The following is a 23403-nucleotide window of genomic DNA, read 5'->3' as shown; positions in this document are numbered from 1 at the left end:
GCGGGCGTTGGATCAATTATTAGTTTTGGCCAGATAACAATGACAAGCTTAAGACACTCTCCACAACACGCTTCAATACAGATGAGTACAAATAAAATATATTTACGGCTAAGTCTGTGGAAATTCAAGAGCAAATTCATAGAGCTAAAGTTTAAATTTCTTTAGTATAACTTGTTTATATGCCAGTAGTTATATTTTTTTTATCAAAGTTTTCTGTTTCCCCTTACTAAAACTTCCCCACAAGAGGTCTATTGTGAATTTTAATGAAAGTCAATTTGCGAAATAAATAAGAGCTAAGAAATAAATTTCTTTGGTGCAATAAGTAATAAGAAAAAATTAGACGATATTGATACCGACGGCAGCGGTAGGAGTACAATACTGACTAACTCGTCCATTAGTAAATAAATTATGGAAGTTCCAACCAAAGAAAGTTGTCATCCAGCTATATTTACTGAATTTTTCACAGATGTTAAACTTTATATTTCCTTCAAAATTGCAAGTAATACAATGCAAAAAGATACTATAAATAATTAAAAAACAAAAATTTTAAAAGAATTAAATTTATATTAAAACCAGAATTTTATCTCAAGTATTAGGAACACAAATTCATTTATTGTGGCTGCCCGCTATTGTAGTGGATTGAGTCGTCCATCCCACCTTACAACATTACTTCTGACCTTAACCTAAGGCCCTATATAATTTCACAGAATGGGGACTCTTCAATTTTCTACTGAATTTCGACAAACAAGGAGCGTAAGAGCGATAAGTTGAATTTTAAATAATAATAGTATTAAATGAGTCGAAAATAGATCAGAATGAAAAAACTTGCTCCCTAGCACCAGCATATAAAAGTGTATTCGTATTTCGCAGAGCAAAAATATATTTTTTAAACGACTTTGTATTATTGCTAGTGGCTGATGCGCCATTTTGCATATCCGTGGATTTCGGCTCAAGAGCCAAAATACGATTAAGTTGGTTCTCATGACGAACTCAAATAGACAACTGATAATACGCAGTTCTTGTCTCTAGCAAAAAGTTTTAGTAGTACAGAAACGTTCGCTTTGAGTGGTCAAAATAATTAAAAATGGCTGAGTGGTAGATGGAACGGTCGCTGGCCGGTCTTCGATTTACAAAGGCAATACAATAAAAGAGAAATAGCACTTCTGTGTGGCCTTACTACACTAAAAAAAATTTCCTGAATTTTCGAAGTTTTTTTTTAAATATACAAAAAAATTTTCGACGCTTAGCAACAAATTTATACAAATGTTTACCGAATTTTCTCCCGAACCAATTAATTTGGGAAAAGTCTTGGTATGCACACCATCTTCAGTAAGGGATACCTTTCGATGGTTACGATCGTCACTCGTAACAATCGGACCACGACAGCATATTTTTAATTTTAGTAGTCTCCTTTGCACGCGCTCTTGGTGAGCATCGTCACTACATAGTATGACGTCCATAGTGATAAAAAAAGTGTTTTGATGTACTCTGCTTATGTACAAATACATGTATAGAGATTATCAAGAAGTATTTTGTTTTTGTGGTTCTTGAAATATAGTCTAATCAGCTCCGATGAGAGGCACTCACCTTGACCCTCCTCAGCTCGACCTCGCAGAGTAGCAGGGTGGCGGATTCGGGGGCCGCAATGTCGAGGAGCCGGGCCCAGCGGCTGTAGAGGCGTTGCTGCCGACGAAAGCGATACAGCCTATGGTATACCTCATCGCAGGCATCGTAGACCTGCGTACAGGGCACTCGGAAGAACTGATAACCAAAGGCTGATTAACATCACAATCTACAAATGGAATTCCCCATGTTTAAGCGTCGTCACTCACCGGCATTCGCTGAAATTGGCGGGCGTAGTGCTGCAGATGGCAGGTGTGCAGACCGATGAGCGAGGCCACACGTTGTTGTTGGTGGAAGCGGGTGTCCTGCAGCGCTTCCTGTTTAACGGTACTGGTCTGCTTCAGCTGCTGCCATAGCTGCGGCAACTGTTCTATTCCGCGCAGCAACTGGGGCTCGAACTCGACATTGTAGGTCTTCAGCAGCCCCATGATGTCCTTCAGCGGCTTGAAGACATTGTCCGCATACGGCTCCCGCTGCCGGATCTCCGACATGATGGCCAAAACGCGCAGAAGGGCGGAAAAGTCCTGCCGAGCGATGTGCAGCTGCAGCGTCTCATGGCCGCGGGCAATGAATGCGTTCAGCTCCTGCAAAAAAAGAGAAGTTTTAAACTTAATAAGTGCTCCTGGGGCAAAACAGTCAAAGGCTAGTTATTTTAACTCGGGTAAGATAAGCCAAATTTTTTTTGTTTTTTTTTTAACATGTTGAATATTTTATTTTGCTTTAGCAATTCAAGTAATGTATTGCAAAAAAAACGGTAAATAAAAATGTAAATGTAAAAATGTTTTTTAATGTAAATTTTTAGTTTATGTAATACCAACACTGTTACCACAAGCAATACCAATCCGTTTATAGTGGCTGTCCGCTAATCTTAGTTCATTTAGTCATCCATTCCACCTATCTACATTACTTCTGCCCTCAACTAATTTCACAGAATTGGGGCTCTGAATTTCGAAAACATCTTAAGGCTTTTAAAACAGACAAACAGGGAGCGTAAGAGCTACAAGTTGAATATTATATAATACAAGTATTTTATGAGTCACAATTAGAACGGAATGAAAAGACCTGGTTCCTAACAGCAATATATAAAAGTGTATTCGTATTTCACAGAGCGAAAATATATTTTTTAAACGAATTTGTATTATTGCTAGTGGCTGATGCGCCCCCAATATCTTTGAACCCACTAACACCAAAGCAAACATTTTGCACATCCGTCGATTTCGGCTCAAGAGCGAAAACACGATTAAGTTGGTTGTCGAGACGAACCCAAATAGACAACTGATAATACACAGTTCGTGTCTTTAGCAAAAAGCTCAGTTTTAGTAGTACAGAAACATTCGCTTTGAGTGGTCAAAATAATTTAAAATGTGCCAGCCGGCTACGTTTCTCTTGTGGGTCGCAATTGCCGGAAAATTGCTTGGATTGTTGGAAGGTCGCGACACTGATAATCAATGTGCTCAATTTTGCAATCAGGAACTTATTCAAATTAATCAAGCCAATAACCAGCTAAATAAGATTGACAAGAACCAGAAGGACATACATGACCGATTACAGACGGTGAATTCTGAGCTGAAATCTCAGATGGCAGACCTAGAACTCAAAATGGAGGCACATCTTCAGAAAGTAAAGACTGAGCTGGAGAAGAAACGGTGCCAGATGACAATTAGGAATACGGACTTCGAGGCGCGACTTCAGGCCCAAATGGAAAGGCAGCTGCAGGAGCAGACAGACAGTCAAAGTAGTTTGCTTACCAGGCTTTCGGAGGTGCAAAACCAACTGGAAGATCAGCAGTCAATCCTTGATAAGTCCTTAGAGAAGATCGCCTCGCAACCAGAGGTTGATGTCGAGAAATTCTGCGCGGAATCCATTTCGAAAGACCACTTAGAGGCGAGTTTGCAGGCGCTTTTGACCGAAATCGAAGGCAAGCGAGAAACCGTGCCGGTGACGGCCACCACTCAGGCAACCTCTCAGGCAACCCCTAATGCAAGCCCTTTGACAACTTATCAGTCACCTCGGGCAACCTCTCGTGCAACCCCCCGGATAGCCCCTAAGGAAGCGACTCCGACAGCTCGTTTGATACAGCATTCCACAACTGATTCAAGAATTCCGCCTAAGTTCGAGCGGATCGGCGAGAGGTACTTCTACATTGAAAGCAATGTAAAGAAAAATTGGGATAACGCTAATAAGACCTGTCGATTGATGGGTGGGAATTTAGCCTTCATTAAAGACGAAGATGAGTTAAATGCCATTAGAGCGAAACTAGATGGTTATAAAGAGTACTGGCTTGGCAATAACGATCTGAAAGTAAAAAACGAGTTTGATTCTGTATATAAAAATAATATAAAATTAAACTGTGTTTATCTAAATTATACATTTATGAAAACTGGTTGTTGTCAATTTAATCAATTTTTTATTTGCCAGGCAGACAATTATCTATAAATAGAATCACAGAAATAATAAAGAGTTTAAGTTTAAGTATTTTTTTGTTTTATTTTACGGAAGGTCTTATATAGCAGCAAATGGAATTTCCCAAGCGAGTAAGAAATGCCTTACCTTTAGAGTGCCCTGGACGTAGCGAAGCAGCCATTTTTTGCACAGGTGCGACCACTTGCAGGCCAGGTTGAGAAGGGCATATTTGAGAGGCTTGAGGTCGAGGGCCAGCCATCCGTTGATGCACTCCCGGTTTTCGCACTGATCAATGGCGTCGTGTACCTCGTTGTAGTTCTCGATCTGTGGAAAGTTCAATAAAGTTAGCTCAATGACAACTTCCTTAGGCAGGCCCTTCTTTAATTTATTTACTAATTTGCCGCACATGGGTGTGTATGTGAGTGTAGACAGTCTAATCCCCTATATGCTGTGTATATATTAGTGTATTCCTACCGCTGCCGTCGGTTTATTAAGCGCACCAGCTGCGCCAGAGGCAACTCAATGGCTAGTCATAAATAAAATGCCGGCCAGTGATTTTTCGTGCTCTATTCTGGACGTAGGGTGTCAGTGAATTTATGGCTGGAATTGATTATATCAACAGCCTTTTAAAAAGGAATTGATGGAAAATATGTGCTTTTAATTAATTTTAAAAATACAAACAAAAATTGATAAACACAATTACCTTTTAAACAAATTAAGTTAACTAAATTATATGTTCATTTTTAAATTCGGAACATTCCATATACACATATTTTTGCGGTCAGGACTTAGTATAAACCATAAAAGCGCAACACCCTAAATAGTAAAAAATGTTTAGGATTAGATCATTCAGAATTCGTTGCTCCTCTGTTTGGCTATTCTTGCTGGCGAATTTCCCTTATTTTATTGGGCAACACCCAATTTCACGCCATGTCCGTGCATTTCGACCATGATTTGTTGTTGCCTATTGTGTGTGTGTGCCTTTTGGGTAATTTATTGTATACTTTTCGGGGCGTTTGATAATTGTTTAAAGAAAATATTACGCATACGTCGGCGATTTGCCTGCTGTGCTGCAGAAAGTGGCTCCCAATTGCCCCCAAACATAAGTCAACGGCACCATGCGGTGGTTAAGCAGTTGTTTAGTATTTTGCCTCGTTTTGTTTGGGTTTCTTTTCTTACGCTTCGCTCCGGTCAGTTGCCACACATTTGACCCTAAATGGTTGGCATTTATCAAGCGTTATTGGTCTCAGGGGCTACACGGCGTAAATTGTGTGGTTGCCAATTGAGCCAACGCACTCTTATCTGCTTTCCGACTTTGTGTTTGTGTCGTCGCAGCCCCAAAAAGCTGTTGGCATGCGTTGCCCGTGGGGTCTTCTCTTTCGGCTCACCTCCTTTTTGAACGCCTCCATGATGGCATAACCTCCGGCGCTGGCGTGGTGCGTCTGCTCCCTGGCCGTTAGCATGCAGGCGGCCAGCACGTCGCCGCTCTGCTGGGTCCACAGAAATGCATAGGCGTGGAATTTGGCAGCGTATGCCGATGCCGCCTCAACCGTATCCGCCAGGGCCTTGCGTATTGCCTTCTCAAGCATTTCCAGGCCATCAGCTGGGATGCGCAGAGAGGTATGGAGAAGGATGGGCGAAAAAATCGAAATATGATAGCAAATTGGTTCGCTTCGGAATCCGAAACGTATAGTTCCCTTGTACAAGAGTTAAAATTAAACTAAACGTTTTGTAAATAAAAAAAAAAATGGTGGGCACAAAGAAAATTGGGCAAAGATTTTACAACTAACAAAATAATTCTTAAAGAGTATTTGTATTTTAATTCCCCGTGCGATCAAAAATTCGATAGATATTTATATTAGATATTCAAAACAAAAAATAAAAAACTACATACTTTAGTAAATTTGAGTAATTAATACTAAAAGAATTAATTTCCGCATTCATGTTTGCAACTAATAATGTTTAACCGGCAGATTTCTTAATTTCTATCCGATTTCTCAATGATATGTTAAGTTTTGACATTTTACAGTGTGCAGGAGTAATTACAATTAACAAGCTGAAAACTCCTAATCGGAGGGAACTATATATTAATTTGTCTGTCGGTAAAAGGAAAATGATAAAATAATAAATGTTTTTAAAGTCCTATTGCCGATACATTGAACCCATAGGGTATACAAAAAATGAGGCCAAGTGAAAGTCATACCAGTGCATTCCATTTTTTGGCTATATGCCTTGGCGGCTGCCAGCAGGTTGAATTGCACGGCCTGCGGCTTGTGTTCCTCCTGCTGTTGTTCCTCCAGACCATGTTCCTGTTTTTGCTCCTGCTCCTGTTCCTGCGTCTGTCCCTGTCCCTGCTGTTCGTACTCCACCGGCGCCGTGTCGTCTTCATCATCCTCTGACAGGGCATTGTCAGCCACAATCCTTGGCATGCAGTCGCATGTCTGTTTTATATCGAGCAACAGCTGCTCCACAATTTGTTGAAAATTATTTTCCACACTTGCATCAAAGGCGGGCGAAAAGCGTATTTCCGTTTCCGTCAGCTCCAATTTTACTTCGAAGAGTGGAGCATCATTGCTGGCTGGTGGGGCTCCTCCTGTTGCTCCTGCTCCTGCGGCTGCTCCAGATCCTCCAGTTCCTAGTCCCATTCCCACTCCCATTCCTCCTGTTGCTGTCGCCTGTGGCGTTGTGATTTGCTGAAGGACTAACCTTGCCATGCTGGCTGAAGTAGCGGTATCCACTGTTGCCATTGCCGTTGCCGTTGCGGTTGCTGTCATTTCTTTGTACAAATACTCTAAACTGAATTACACGGCGTATGAGTAATGTGAAAATTAAATTTAGTGTTCAGTTTGTTTTGCAGCTTATTTCGTTTGCAGTCTGATGCCCCCCAACCACCAAACTCCAACCTCCAACTCGAGTTTGTCTGACTGTCTGCATGCAATCACGAAAAGTGCCGCTAAGTGAAACATGCAATTGACGCATGAATACTCGGCCCGCGGCAATTTGTTGTTGCCATTGTTGCCCCATATTGCTGCGGTCGTGAATTGTATTTGTTGCACTTGCAGTTGCCGTTCTGCAGGTGTCTTTCATTTTTGCGGTTGCTGTGTGCGATTTCGTGCTCATTTACTTGATTAGTTTTGATGAGACATGAAAGGAGCTGCCAGCGTGCCAAAATGTAATGGAATAGTTAGCTACCTGGTGAGGAAGTGCAATTGATTGGCGATGAGTGCTACTGACAATGATGGTTATTGTAATGATGATGATAATGTTGATTGTGGAAGTTTAAGTTCTGCTTAGAAACCTTGTTCTCATCGCCTGGCGAACTTCACGGCAGATCAGATCGTCCACGCTGGCCAAATACTTGTAGTACTGTTGCCGCTGCTCCTTGGGGAATTCACGTACAAACTGTGGCATACAAACATTTTTAATTAATGAATTTGGCACTAGTAGCCAAGTCAAATATTGATTCGAAATCAAAGAAATCAAAGTAGTTGTGGAACGATAATTATTATTATTTTGCAAAACTTCTTTTTTTTTTAGGAATTTGACAAATAATTTAAATTATAAAATTAATAATTTTAATACATTAAAATCACCTAATTTACAAATGTCTAAAAATAAGCAGCGTTAGCATTGGACCACCAGTCTCAAAATATATTGAGGCATCTTTTTCAGAAACCTTTATAAGTGTTTTTAAAACACAACTAATTTCTGTGGCATAATTTTATAATAATTTTATGGTTTTAGAGTTTTTGTATTTTATAATGAATAGCTTTTGAACCTACCTCCTGGACACTGAGGTCTCTGGAGTACAGCTGAAACTCCTGCGACTCATAGTTGAAGAACAGACAGAAGTTGGCGATCAGCAGGCGATTCAGCAGCATCTTGGTCTCGTCGCACTGCAGCATTCGCAGACGCACTCGGTCCTGCTGGTGGCGCAGATCCAGGAGATTGCGACCGTACAGACTGCGCTGATGCAGTGGCTCGCGGCTCCAGCGCCGCATGCTGGCCAGGATTGCATCCAGATTGCCGTGCGACTGCTGCAGGCGGGCAAACAGGTCGCGACTGTGCTCGTAAATGTCCTCCACAAGCGGATCATCTTTAGTTATATATGCATATAAGACACATTTATAAAAATAAAACAAAGTTAATCGCATAATTTTTTCTATCAATATGTACTTTAAATGTATATCATATGTGCACAAAAATAAGACAACATCAATCATATACCATTGTCTTTTAAAGCATAAAATTTATGTAAATCCGTTCATTAAAAAATTTAATTTGTTAAACATGAATTTGTTATTATGAAGATAATAATCACAGTTTTGCCTAATTAATAACATTTCAAATCGATGTGATTATGGCGTTTAATAGGATTTCGTTATTATTACATTAATTTCATTAATGGAAGTTGATAAAATGAAAATTGAAATATGATTTTATTGACATTAGTTTTTGATAATTTGTTTAGTTTATTTATTTATTTGTTAAATTAATTGAGAAATTCCACTCACCGTAGCTGCGCCAGCTGAGTTCTCGACAGGCCACTGCCACCTGCTCATCGATGGTCGCCAGGTCATTGCGTATTAATTGGAGCTCAGCTGCAGCACATTCCCCCGACCGAATGCCGTTGTAGAACTCCCCAATCTTGATGAGTCGAATGCGACGCTCCCAGTAGGCATCCCGCTGTCCGTAGAGTGTGAGCAGTGGTTCCGGCAGCTGGAAGAGATCGCCGGATAAGCTGCCAGTGGCCTGCAGGGCCAGCAAGTACTTGGTCTCCTTCAGCAGGGTGTACAGCACCGGGGAAAAGTTAAGGTACAACTGGCTCTGGTTCTCCGATCGGGACAGCACCGATTCATCCAGTCCCCGGACGATGAGCTTATCAATGCACCCATGCCAAATTGTCCAGATTTTCATCTGCAGATTACTCAATTTGGTGGTCAAAATATTGCGTCGCGATAGCAGTGAACTCCACTGAAGGGGCAACGTCTGCAGCTCCGATTTCTGCTTCAGTCTGAGGTTAGTTTAGGTTAATTTTTAAATATCTTAGAGTATACTTTAAGTGAACTTGCAACTGCTCAACGAGGTTGTTCAACTCTTTGGCGCCAAGCTCATGACAGCGGCTGATGTGCTGCTCCAGCCACATCATCGCATTGGCAATGGGTGGAAAGTTGTTGGCCAGAGGTAAGGCAGCCAACCCCCGGATTTCGTATCCCAACAGGACCTCCCGCACACTCTCCTCCAGCTGTTCCAGTTCCCCATCATAAATGTCCAGAATGTGGGGCAGGACCCGCGCCAATTCCGGCATCACAGCTTCACGTTGCAACAGGCAGCCAAACATCAGTGTCAGTCGGAGCAAGTGCATCCAGCTGTGGCACTGCTCGAAGGCCTGGAGCAGCACAGTGGCCAGCTTCTGCTCCAGCAGCTGCATGCGACTGAAGAAGAGGGTCTGCTCGCGGCGGAAACACTTCCATTTGCTGGCTACTGGAGCCGTGAGATCAATGTCCACGTTGCTCCACTGTTCAAAGAGAACTTTAAACTCGCCAAAGATCTGGGGGTACAGCAATTGCATGGGTGGATTAAAATTGAATCCTTTACACGAAAACGATGTTCCTAATTTTTGGGATGAGGATTTGGAGGTTTTGGAAAGTTTGGAGAATCTAATTTTTACATTGCGTAAATAACTTGTACAGAACGTATGGTTATTCAAGTATTAAACTTAAAGTATGAGTTCGAAATACTATAAAAACATATTTTCTGGCTAAGCCAGAGCTATAGGGTAGAATCTAGGATCTCCGAACTTTTAAAGCATGATACGATTAAAAATATATTCACTTAAGGAGCTAGGAATATATACATAATTCTGACATACATTTGATCAATTTTGAAGTAAGTATTTTCCCGTATATATATGTTAAGATATTTATCAAGTTAATACTCCTAAAAAAAAACAGATATTCCCCAAAATTATTATAAGATCACCTCTCTGACGCGTTCTGTGAGCATTTTGCCCCGCAACCCGCCAACTTCAAGTTTCTCCAGCTGCTGAAACTGCACCGCCGCCTCGAAAACCTGACGCAACTCCACCAACTGGGCCGAGAAGCCATCGAGTGTCTGGCCAAACACGTCCTCGTGGCAGAAGCGCCACAACTGCTGCTGGTCATCGGCAGTGGGAGTCCGAGAAGGAGAAGAATCCATGGCTGCCGCTCCTTCAGGAAGGGCGGGCAAAAGGACCTGGCTGCCGGCATAGCGCTCCTTATACTCCAGCATGCGTTGTCTGGAAAATATAAATTATTGTAACTTGTTATTAAATATTTATAATAATACCTTAACCAAAATACTTATTGAAGTTGAAGCTGAACCATAAATATGTAATTGGATTCCGGCAATTTGTGAAGAAGCTAAGAGCTTTTAAAAATAAACTTTTAATTGAATATTTCTAGCTATGCATAATTTGGAGAAATACTTTATCTACTTTGGTATTGTTTTAATAAATTTAGTTTCGACTTATACGTGATTCTAAAATATCATAACATATTTTGCTCAACGTTAAGCAAAACTGTTTTTAAATAATACATTAAAAAGTGTATTCCATATTAATTAATATTGTTTTATCTTTAAAAAAAATTGTGTAGATTAAAAGGAAATAATTTAAATAAGTTATATTTTAAATTTATTTTATAAAAAAAAAATGAAATGCTGTAATATCTTAAGGACTTTCGACATGATAGTTATATAATTTTTGGGATGAGGATATATATTCCAGTGAAAGGTGCACAGTAAATTCTCACTTGAAAAGCTCCAAGACCTCGGTGGTGCGATTGATTTTTATTAGTCCCTCGTCGGCGTCGCCTTGGAAGAGCACCTGCAGCTCCAGATCCTCGGCGGCGCGGTGGACGAGCATGTTGCAGATGCAGCGCAGCAGGACACTCATCCTTTGGGTGCTGCTGTAGTATTTGGCATTGCTCCACACCAGGTGCAGCACATGGACGAGTGGTGGCACCAGGTCGTGTCCATTACTAAACTGCACCGAATTGAAGGCGGAAGTCTGGCGGAGAAGTGGCTGCAGCCAGAGGGAAACATCCTGTGCCTCCAACCAGGCTGCCACTAGTTTACGGAATGCAGTGGCATATGGCACATAATAGACCGACTCGATCCGCTCCAGAATTTGGGCTAGGGTCTTGTGCGTGGACTCGCGCAGCTGCTCGTAAATATTTTGCAGGTTTAGCTTCCTGTTCGTCCAAAATCCTATCTCCTGGGAGGGCAATGAGACAAAGGTTATGTGCTTTTGTGCATGACCGGATGACATGGTGACCAATCCCAACGGCTGGCACTCGGAACGCTCCAAGACAATGTCGTGCATCTGGGTTGTCCAGTTAATAAACATCTCCTCTAGCAGATTTCGGAATTTCGGATCCAAAGCTGGTCTTAAGTGACTATTAACATTCATGGAATCGTAAGAAAATTGACTATATCAAATATTTTTTAATGGTTGATATCTGACAATTAAATTGTAATCACATTGATTACAATTTTATTAAGTTTATAAATTTGATTTGATGGTGTTTAATTTAAAATTCTTTATAATTTAACCGCGATTCATGGGGAAAACTTTTTTAATGAGCAAAAACATTTTTTGACCTAGTTCTCACAAAATTTGCAATAGACTTCCCCTTTTATATGCTTCTACTTGTTTTCATTTGTTTTCTTTTGTTAGTTTTCAACATAAAATTGTTTTTAACAAAAATGACTTTCAATATTTTCCTTTTCATTTCGGCCTTTGCTCGGCTTTTATTTTTCCTATATTGATTTGAGCATTGTGAATTACTGAAGCAAATATTTATTAAAACATTTTAAAGGCTCTTGACGTGTGTATCGATGGCAATTCTGGCTTAATTCTGGGCAATTTTCATAAGAATGTTGATGGGCAGCTCACGATAGCTTCTCTTTAATATATGTAATTTAATTAAAAGCATTTGTACGATGGGAAAATAATCGAAGTATGCCACCAGTTTTGTGTGGCCAAGAGGTAAACAACTTGAATTTGCCCGGAATTGCAAGCTAAATAAATTTGAAACAATTCATGCGAAAAGTTATGCCAATGAAAATCAATTTGCTATTGTGAATAAGCCTTTCTCTTTCTGTCCACATAAACAATGTCAGATAGCTGTTGGGGCGACATCTTCGAGCCCCAGGAGCTGAAGGGCAGGGCGGAAGCGGAATCCTAAGACAATGGCCATTCGATGGCTGGAACTTACCCTTGGCTCACGTGGGCAAACACTTCCTCGACGATTGTTGGCGAAACTAATAACGATAAAATTGTGCGATTGTTGGTTTTGCCCTTAATCTGTGGGGATAACAATAAAGTATATACAGACAAAATGTATACGTATCGCCCGTAGACACATGAAAAGTTTTGCCAATTAAGCGAAATACTTCCAAGACAATGGTCGGAGTCGCTTCGAATGGGATCGGTTGGGCCACCTACCCACTCGAATCACCCGCCCCACTGCACTCAATTAGATTAATTTGATGAGATAGCACAGCTGGCAGCTGCACAGTGAAAAAAATCGACCTCTTTTGAAATAAAAAGCTTAAATATTTATTTAAATATTTTAAAAACAATGTCGTGCATCGACAGTAATACCAAATCATCTATTAACACATGAACAATAGTATTTTAACGCTCAGAAAACCAAATTCCTATATTTTAGAAAAAATTGCCTTGGTTTTGGGAACAATTACTTTAAACTTGAGCCTTCCAAAAAATAGGAAAACATGACCTAAAAAATAACTTAATGAAATTTAAACCTTTATTTTTCCTAAATTAAGTAATTTTGTTTACTGAGTGAATAAAAATCATAATTACTTTGAAGAGTTTATAGGACTAGAACATTACGTTTTCTTAATGAAGTATAAAAACTTTATTATTCAGTTTATCGATTAAAACATGAAAAAATGTAATCCTATATACATCTCAATCATTTTTAAATCATATTAAAATATAAATCATTTCCATTTATAATTTTATGTGAAATGTCCTTAAAAAAAAATTTAAAAACAATTTTATTAAAAAATATGTAAAATATCTAACAACAATATGCACAATTAAATAATCAAATTTATGTTATTTTTTTTATAAAAACAAAAGAAATGGGGTCATATATGTTAGTATCCTAAATCGAGTTTATATTTGAAACTTTCATATAAACTTTTTGGGCTATAAGGTCGCTTTTTTCCTGAGTGTGTCAGCTCCACCCAAACAAATCACCCACCTCGGTCAGCGTGTTCCGCACTTCCTTGATGCGCGCCTGCAGATCCTTGCGAACAATGGCGGGCCACTGACTTTGTGCCTGTTCCAGCAGCGGTTGCAGGACTTCGTCGAACAGCAGCGACATGGTCTCGATTTTACTGTGCACCGGAAAGTCGCCATACAGAATGCTCTCCGAAAAATTGGATGCCGTCAAGGGTCCGTCGGCAGAATTGCGGCGCACAAAGTAGGCGCACTTGCCGCGCGGCACTCCGTCCAGAGTCGTGAAACTGGAGGAGGCAGGCGGCAGGGGGATGAGCAGGGCGCCGGGCGTGGCAGACACCACGGCGGACACGGCCGACGCAACGGTGGCCATTGCCTCATCTCCGAGGGCCAACGGGGCGGATTGCACGGATGCACGGGTGCTCTGCACCGAGTACGGCAGGTACAAGTCGCTGAGACAACTCCGGGGCACCAAATCTCCGCCCGGACTGAGGGTCATCACCAGGACGCGACCATGCCCATGCTGCCATTCCAATACAATGCGCTGAACACAAAGATAATGTGCCAATGGCAACATTAATGCACATACAAAAAGGCACACTAATCACTTTCACATTTCTCTTTTAATTGCGACACTTCACGTTTTTAATTTCGCAATAAAATGTTATTGTATTCTGACAAATTAATATAAATTATCAATCATTTTGTTAATTAACACTTTGTTTTTGCTGGGGCTGATAATTAATTTAAAATTTTTCCCTTGTTAAATATTTCAATATCACTTTTATTATTATTATTTAAATGCTGTCAATTTCTTTAAAATTAATTGTGTAAGAGAAATGTTTTCTTTTTTTTTAAAGCTAAATATAAAATTGTTATGGTTTTTGCAAGGCATTAAAAAGGCATTTTTTAAGAAAATTTAACAGTGATTTGTAAAGTAAAAGGTACAACCTAATATTTCAAATTCTGATGTGGTTAAAATTTATTTTCCTTTCTAAATATTCCATTACCATTTTTAATTATTATGAGTATGCTGTAAATTCGTTCAATATTATTTTTGTCAGAGAAAAGTATTCTGTTTTACTCAAGCGGAAAAACGAGTTTCTATTTACGAAAATTTGTCAATGATTTGTAAAGTATACTCTAAATATAATTTTTCCAATTTTACTGTGGCTAATAATTAATTTACAATTTGCTTTCTTTGCTAAATGTTTCATTAACATTTTTAATAATTATGCTGTAAATTTGTTCAATATTAATTTTTTTCAAATGAATTTATTCTCTTCTTGTGCAAGTCCTTTCAAAACTAGTTACTTTTAAATAAAATTCAACAATGTTCGTGGGTTTATCCATCATTTCAGGTATTTTTCGACCATGCTAAAGTGGAAACTCACCCGCAACTCATCGCTGGCCATCATTTTGGTCCATTTATCCGGTTTGAGGCGCATCGTGGTCGATGTATAGGCGGCCACCCGCTCCAGCCTGGCGTCACTGAAGTCGCGCTGGACGCGCTGGCGACCACTGCCGCCACCGGAGGGCAGGCCCTCCTCATCGCTGCTGGCCATTCCTCCAGCCGCATCCGACATGGGCCACGGGACCGAATTGGGGATGGATGGACTCAACGCCGCGTTGCAGCGGCTGCGATGCGGCAAATCAAACAACTCGCCGCGGCAACTGGCGTTAAAATGATGATGGGCCCGCTTCGTGTGACCTCTAATGCCGGGCGGCCAGTGGGCGGCGGCCGCAGCGCCAGCCACGCCCCTCTATATCGATCAAACTTCAAATTCGCATTAACAGGAACACTTTAAAGTGTGTGCTCGCGCAGCGATTTCAAATGCAATATGCAAATTGCAAGGGAAAAAGTTTAGCACACCTTGTCCCGCACCGAACCAACTTTAATTGCACACGAAGTGAGCGAAATGTAATTTCCGTTTTTCCGCAAGTTCTGAGCCGAGTTGGGCACACATAAGTCAACATCAGATGGTGCTGGCTAAGACCACGGTGCATGCAAATGATGTGCTGCTGATTTGCAGTGTCCAACACGGCGTATGCTTAATGGGCGCAGTTGATCGAATGGCCTGGCACTTCGTCCCTGGCAGTTTAAGTGCCAAGTCATCATCAGCAGCAGCAGCAGCCAGAGAGTATAGTACTATATGTGCATCACACACAGTGAAATTTATGGTAGCACATCCTTTGGATATCCATTCCACTCTCCCTCGAAAGTCAAGCGCTGTGAGTGAGTGACTGACATGTGTCAAGTAACAGCAGCAAGTAGTTGCAGTTGCAACAAAGGCAGAGTAGCTTTGTTAAAACGCTCTGCAATTACCGCAAGTACATATGGAATCCCTTGCCGGATAGTACTCGACTTCAAAAATGCCCCACCGTATTTGTGAATGTATATTTTTTATGCTAGCCAAGACTTAACCATAACTTTTAGCTTGAGAGTGCCGCTCTTGTTTGTCTGTCATAAGTAGCTTATGTTGCATTGACAACTAAAGTAAAGAGGGTTTCCCTTCACCAATCCACCCGTCCTTTGTCCTGCTGCTAATGTACCATGTACCAAGCCCACTCCAACCGAACGATGATGATGATGATTTCTGGGATGATGGCACAGTAATGCCGGTCATTCCGCACTGCTGTGTAACTTTGATGTGAACTCCACTTTTAAATATCAGCGTCACATCAAAAACCAGTGCTTGGCAACCCGCAGCTGTGCTCCTCTTCTAGCCGGGACTGCGATTGGGATTGGGTTTGGGCTGCGGCACCCTCGGGACAAATGCATTGCCCATGCCCCCATTTTCACAGGCAACCGCAACTGTAGCGCTGAGCTCCACTTTGGTGGGGCGGGGATTTGGATTGAGAGCGGCGGTTCTGTTGTTAATGAATTTGCTCAAGCTGTTTGCGAGCAGCTTAAAATTCATTCTTGCCCCAGGCTGGCAGCTAGGAAACGGAACCACACAAAAAGAAATAAGGCAAGTCCACATTATAATTTAATACATATTATTCAGTTTATTTAATCAAGAAATTTTGACTATTCTGTCTTTCATAAATCTTTATAGACTTTGTGTTTGATCTTCCTATACATATGGCAAAATTTAAATGTATAAGTAACATTTTACAAATCAAAGTAAATAAGAAATATCGTAACTTATTTAGATTATAGTGTTAAGTTTAAAAGAAAAGACAAATCTTTTTGGAAATTCAAAATTCCCTTGTATAAATTTTAAATTCCATTTAGGAAATTATTTTCTGTGGACAAATCCCATCTGCTCCCGTTTGATCCATAAACTTGTTAATATAAAAATATATTTGAATAAACATTTCAGCAATAAAAGAGATTATATTACATAGTTTACATAGGGCAGGCAGTTTGGGACCTGGAGCTGGCTCTCCAGTCCATTTGCCTGCTCGGCGGCCATAATGTCCTGGCCAAAGTGGGTCCTTGCTGTCTGCGGAGCAAAGACGTGCATAAATAGTGCGACAGTCCAACTCAAACATTGAAAGCAAACGAAGAAAATGTACGCTGGTGAGGAGTGGAAGCCGCAAGAAAAATAAACTTCGAATTGATTTTAAAAGGAATGCCTCGATGGCCCCGGCACACTTCAAATTAAGTAAATCGCACAAAAGTCGAGCTGTGGACGGCGAACGGCGGACAAGATGTACAGTGGCCGGCACTGAGTCGTGGAAAATGAAACTGTAAAATGCTTTTACTACGTTTTCCCGGCGAGTGGCTGTCGGGTTTTCGTGCTTTTTGAATTTATGCCAAGCCTCGAACCGAACAAGTTGGCTTGTACTTTATGAACGAGCCCCTCTTCATTCCCTATCCCCGCTTTTATTGGACTTTACCCGTTCTGCAGCTGCTGATGAGTTTCATTATGTGCGAACAAATCATCACATGCCACTGGGCGGCGGGAAAATCTGGAGGAGGGCTGTGGCAAACGGAGTGGACCTCAGAGGCTGGGCGGCAGACTGCACGGCGTCGGGCTCGTTTAAAAGCAATTTCGTGCATTTGTTAAGGACGCGCGATTCGATGTGTGCGAGTGCCAGTGTGAGGAAAGTCAACACTATTTCATTACGGACAAAGACCATTTCCATTTGGGCAGAATTTATGAGCGAGCACGGGGGCATGCAGCGGGGTCCTCTTAAAAAGGAAATGCGTTAGCAAAATGGCCCGGGCGCTCACAGAAATCCGAAGGCCCAAAAACCATTCGATCAGCGCACAAAAAGATAAATAGAAAATGGAGCGTTTGACAGTGCAAACAATGTCAGTCCTAAGCCATCCGCCAATGTCCAAACTTGAAACAAACAAAATTTGTAGGGAAAAAAAACTAGCAAAAAAATCAGTGATTAAATGACGCACCATATGATACTTATTACTTGGATAAATCATTAACAAGATCATTAGGACACTTGAACGGAAAGCAGCCTTAAATGAGTAAGTAAGATAACATTGCTATAAAAGAAGGACGGTACTTTAGCTTTTCATTTAATTAGAAAATGAACTTATCTTTAGAAAACAAAATATGTTTCAGCTTTGAACCCAACTAATTGCCACCTTATCCATACAAAGATGAGCCCGTAGCCAGTATTCCCTTGTATACCAATGAAACAAACAAAATTGTGGGGGAAAAAACTAGAAAATGAAACATTGTTTAAATGAACGCACCATGTGATACTTATTACTTGGCTAAATTCTGGAAAAAAAGTTTGTCTTTATTAAGAGACTTTAATTATAATCATTTTTAAACATTAATTTAAGATAACTTTGCTTTAAAAGAATTATGGTATTTTAACTTTCCATTTACTTAGAAAATTATCTTATTTTTATCTTATTGTTAACTTAACATATAAAAAATAACTTGTAGCCCGTATACCCTTTTTTCTTAAAAAGTGCGGAGTATAACAATCGAAAAAGTCGCCAAATAGCCAGTAAGGAAAAGCAAACGAAGCCAAACCGACAACTCCGGCCCGGCTGTTAGCGGCATTGTGTGCAGTCTAACGACAACATTCAATAAACAATTCACAATTGATTGACAAACGGACGGGCGGTCCTGTGTTATTCGGATTCACTGCTGACGATTGCCGATTGACGACTGTCGACTGACGACTGTCTACTGACCAGCAGCAGCAGCACTGGCTGCTGTGAAAGCGGCCATGAATGAGCAACCACGACAAGTCGGCGGAAGGATGTTAGTTCGAGTGGATGAGGAAATTGAAAGCGAATGCTGACAACAACAATGTTGGCCCACACCAAGCCAGAAAACAAAAAAAATGGAAGCTAGAAATAGAGCAGAATAGGCGACAGAATCCCCCGTCCGAAAAACAGGCAAATATAACAAGAGTCCGGCAGCTGGAACAAAAACAATGAAAGCAAATTTCTCTGCGGACATCCGGCGGCGATTAGACGTGAACACTGAGCAGTGAACAGTGAAAAGTGAACAACGAACTCTAAACAATGGTTAGTGGTAATCGATTGACTAAGCTCTCTATGTCCTCCCTTAAAAACTGGACTTTGATGTCAGCAGTATTATATTCTAAACTCTGAGACCCCTGAGCTCTTCAGTACAGCATTTGGCCACGAATTGTTCCCCTCTGGTCGTGGTGCTTTATGCTCTGCTTTGGGATTTAAACAAGTTTGGCAAACAGATATTATTCACAAAGATACAATTCAGCTATAATTAGATCCCAAGTGGGATGTCCTCGATGTCTTTAAAAACCTTACGAAAAGTTAACAGTTATTAGTGAACAAAATGATTTAAATTTAATACATTTGTTGGATCATTTAAACATTTATTACATTTGTCATGTAGATCATAGTTAAATAATTGCTCAGGTACGCTGCCAATAAATTCCACTAACCTTTTGTAATTTTCCATAATAATTGAATAATAATAATCATTATTCATAATTTGATTTTGATACAATTTTTCTACTCTTAAAGAACCTCTAAAAAATATATCTTCAATAAAATCAATTATTTTCTTTTGGAATCTACAGTCCTCTGGGTATTGAAATTTCGGTTTAAACAGTGTTTATGTCAAGACACCATTTAACATATTTTAAAATGAAATTTAATTTTTTGCTTTTATCTGCTTTAATACAAAAGGTTTTATCAAATAAGAAGAGTGAGTTTCTGACTTTTATTTGTGAGCTCGGAGGAACTTAATGTGATCCTTTGTGTTTTAAAACTATTTCACCCGACCCATAAAACGGAAAAATGCAATGTCCTTGGGAATATTAAATAGCCGATCCTCGGGCCGCCTTGGATCGTTAGGTGAGTCTTAATTAAAATCCCAGCCCGGCTAATTGTGCGCGTGACTCTTGCAGCTCATTAGCTCGACTCACGTAGTCCCGTGTTGGGCATAGTTTGGCAATTGCTGGCCAAAAGTTTGCAGCGCAGCAACAGCAAAAGCAACAGCAAGAGCAACAACGGCCGGATAAAGATTGCGATGGAGGTCAGCGCAACGTTATGTAGGGCTGAAGTTTTGCAAATCCTTTTGGCAATTAGATACTCTCAGCCGGGGACAGGAAAGTCGCAGGAGCGAGAGGGGCGACGCCCACAAATATTGCACAAGTATCAAGTATCGTCGCTGGCCGCCGTGGCATTTCGCAGTGCAAATATCCCATTACTTGGATGAAACTTTTAATTAAAAAGTTGCCAATGACAAACGGGACGGGGTTGCGGGTCACTTTTCCCAGCGACCCTGCTGAGAAATGCGCCGTAGTCTTTGCAGAAATATTCGGCTCGGCCACTGGAGTATGGTATATGGTATATGTTAGATGGTAGATGGTAGATGGTAAATGGTACTGTATAGTACAGTGTGGTCGGGATGAGCTGACTCAGTCTGGCACGCACGTAATTGAGACAAACTTTGCGACAGTAAAACATTCGAGCAGCTCCTCGAGCAAAGTCACTTGCACGGAGACGGGAACGTGGGTTGCCAATGCGAAAATTACGACATTTAAACCCGTAGGTTAAGTGTACGTGAAATATTAAGTTTAGCAGCTTGAGAGCACACTAAATCTTATTGTAGGTCATTTGTCGGCTGGCGCATTTTAGTGGCATCCAATGTGGAACCTAATTATAGCTGGTTGGGAATGGTTTCGGTTAAGGGGTTTAAGCCTGAGGGCTAAGCTAGTGGCTGGTCATAAATTTCTAGCAGACGTGTCTTCTGCAAGGTCTTAGTTGCAATCGATATCTAGGCAATCACGATGACTCAGCTTGCGAATATGAAAGAAATTTTCATTGCGAAATAGGATTTAGAAAAGGTTAGTTTTAAGTAATAAAAAAAAATTGTTTAATTTATTTAAAAATCTTTAACAAGGCAGCACATTTTTCTGAGTTTTCGTTTTAATTACTTTTTTTCAAGCATGAATCAATTGGTCGTACTCCAGCGAAATTACGGGGCAAGGAGTAATCAAATGAAGATTTTCATGTCATCAGCCAAACGAGTCGAATCACAATGCTCTTCGTATCCATTGTCTCCATGCGCTTGTCAATCATGCGGCAAAATGAATAACTGGTCTATGAGCATGGGGAATTTCGCCAAAGGGTGGCTCACCAGGTAGCCAATTATGACGGACTGCAGTGAGTGTGCTCCGGCGGAACACCAAGTACGAACCGAATTCTCCTCGGACATATTAAGCAGCAGGGCAAATGGCGAATGAAGTGGTCGTCCTGGTCGTCCTGGTCGAAAAACTGAAGCACGGCTTACGGTCGATGGTGAATATCATGGCCGGGAGCTCCACTATCGGATCATTTCCTGTCCCGTCCCGTCCTGTCCTGTCCTGTCCTGTCCTACAATTGCGAACGCATCGCTTGAAAAGGCAGTCGAGTGTGCACGCTGTGAAAATTGAACATCGAAGGCCGGATTTTTGCAGTCGCAGCTCGCTGGGGAATGAGCAAAAAGAGGTAGGGGTACCAACTATGAATGCGGCTAATTATACTGCCACCGAACAGGGGAGTGGAGTGGAGTGGAGTGAAGTAGCGGTAAATGTTGCGATTTTGCCAAATAATCAGAAAAGGCTCTCAAAATTTTACGTAAAACGAAAATGCCCGGGAAATGTGCCGGACCAGAGGGGGCGTGGCAAAAGTTCAGTGAGGGGGAGGACCGTAAACGCCTGCGGGAGCGGAAGTGCATTGGTTGCCGTGTTGTTGCTTTGTTACGTTATCTAATTACAAAGGAATTGTGCGGCAACGTCACACAGTTGCAGGTCCACCGATCCCGCCCCTGTCCATCCACAAAAACCCCTTTGCCACTCGCACCCATCTACCCATCTACCCATATGCATGCCCATCCAAAATATTATTTCTGTTCAAATGCACAACATGGGTGCATGGATGCCCGGGATGGCTAGCTGCGGGCAACCGATTGATATATGCAGATGCGTACTCGCAGTCCGGGTATCTCGGTCCGCCCGTGGAACTGAACTGCCCGCAGTTAGTCACTCACACAGTCAAACGCACACGGGGGAGCAACCACACGTACACACACACCAAACACACACCCACGGCCACACACACGCGCTAAATACACTTGTGTCTAATAAGTTTTATCCGAACGGTCAACGAGGCGTGCACCCACACAAACACAAGGACAGGCGCCCTGTTTCGAAACACTAAAAAAAAATCTCGAAATATGTGTAACGAGATTCGGTTTAATGAAAAGCAATTTTTTAGAAATAAATTCTAGATAGTTAGAAAGACAACATTGCTATATTATTTTATTTTTACAGAAATTATCAAAGGGGAAAGAAAAATGTTTTTGTTTGTTTAAGTTAAATTAAATGGTTTTATTATTTTAACTGGTTTAAAAAAAATGTTTGGTCATAATTAAGATTTATTAATTTTTCTGCAAACCGTATTCTTTTTTTAGTACGAAGTTAGTTAGTTAGTTAGTTTAACTATTTTTCTCAAGAAAATGTCTCCCTCAGATTTGAGGTTTGATTGAAGTTTATGTACAAGAAAAAAAAATAATTATATTTTAATATTTTTAAGTTCAATACACAAAAAAAAAACAAGAGAAATTTGATTTGTTAAAATTTGTTTTTTTCTGGAATTTAAGATTTATTTTCAAGGCCATTCAAATTGGAAACATGACACTGCCTTATTGGCTGACTGTATTTAGATTTTTTATTTGCAAGCTAACAAAAACTCTAGGTAAGGATATTTGAAAAAAAAAAAAAATTAATCATTAGAAATAATTATAAACTTAGTAATTTTTGTATTAAACCAAGTAAGCTTATTATTTTTTTAATATTTTTTTCGTAGTGCAGCACAATGGTGTTAAAGGTCCAGATGGGCGGGGCAATGGGTGGCCCGTAAACAAATGAAGGTTCGTGCTTCCAGGGGACCCAGCTGCGTATGCGGCATATTTGAGCGGGCAATGCGAAAAATTGTCAAACTGCCGGCCGCGGCCCCAAAGTCAGTTAGGTTGACAATCTGCTTAGCCCCTGCACATCTCCCTCTAGCCCAGCCACCCACCACCTCTAGCCCAGCCCATTTATCGCCGCAATCCACTTGCATTTAAATTGTGAAAATATTTGGACGCCGGCGACCGGTCGTTAAATGAAAATTGACCGTTTGCCCCGACCTGCACGCAGGAAATCTTTAAACAAACGATGTCAGCCAGGATTTTTGGGAGGGTGGTCGGTCAGGGCACGTTAATTGCGAGCTTGTCAACACTCGAAATAAAATAATATTTGCAACAATTAAAAGGTGCGCCAGCGCCAACAAAAGAGTCAACGTTTTGAGCGACTCAAAGGCAGAGGTCGAAAAAAGGGACTTCAAACAAAGAGCTCCCTGGCGGTCCAACCCTGCCACCAGGTGCATAATTTTTCAAATTATTCAAATTATTCAAATTATTCAAATTATTCAAATTATAAATGATAAATGATAAAAAGGGACAACTCGTTTACCAGCGGAAGTAGCAGCCAATTATGCGAACTCTAAATGCCCCCGAACAATTTTGGTTCAACTTGGAGATGCAAAACAATCTCTTGCTTAAGCGTCAATCTAGTTTTAAATCAATATAAAATGCGTCAATGATGTAATAAAATACTATCTACCTTTTTTTTTTTAATTGTCTGTTTAAAAATAATAAAGGTGTAGCTTTCTTTCATAT

At 40.7% G+C, this 23403-nt stretch overlaps 1 protein-coding gene across 1 annotated transcript in view; it reads right to left on the bottom strand.

Annotated features, from left to right (window-relative positions):
• LOC128257858 (dynein beta chain, ciliary) overlaps positions 1-15427 on the bottom strand; it is a 37799-nt gene extending 22372 nt beyond the window's left edge. The window contains 14 exon segments of the mRNA XM_052989077.1: positions 1588-1761; positions 1833-2207; positions 4174-4350; positions 5415-5629; positions 6230-6822; positions 7325-7428; positions 7809-8122; positions 8541-9040; positions 9099-9577; positions 10009-10303; positions 10818-11462; positions 12285-12373; positions 13302-13823; positions 14674-15427. Of these exon segments, the coding sequence (XP_052845037.1) occupies positions 1588-1761; positions 1833-2207; positions 4174-4350; positions 5415-5629; positions 6230-6822; positions 7325-7428; positions 7809-8122; positions 8541-9040; positions 9099-9577; positions 10009-10303; positions 10818-11462; positions 12285-12373; positions 13302-13823; positions 14674-14865 (4674 nt within the window). The 5' untranslated portion in view covers positions 14866-15427.
• Between the last annotated feature and the right edge of the window lie 7976 nt (positions 15428-23403).

The sequence above is a fragment of the Drosophila gunungcola genome, chromosome 3R, assembly GCF_025200985.1.
Source record: "Drosophila gunungcola strain Sukarami chromosome 3R, Dgunungcola_SK_2, whole genome shotgun sequence".
Taxonomy (NCBI): Eukaryota; Metazoa; Arthropoda; class Insecta; order Diptera; family Drosophilidae; genus Drosophila; species Drosophila gunungcola.
This window is presented reverse-complemented; position numbering and strand designations above follow the sequence as displayed.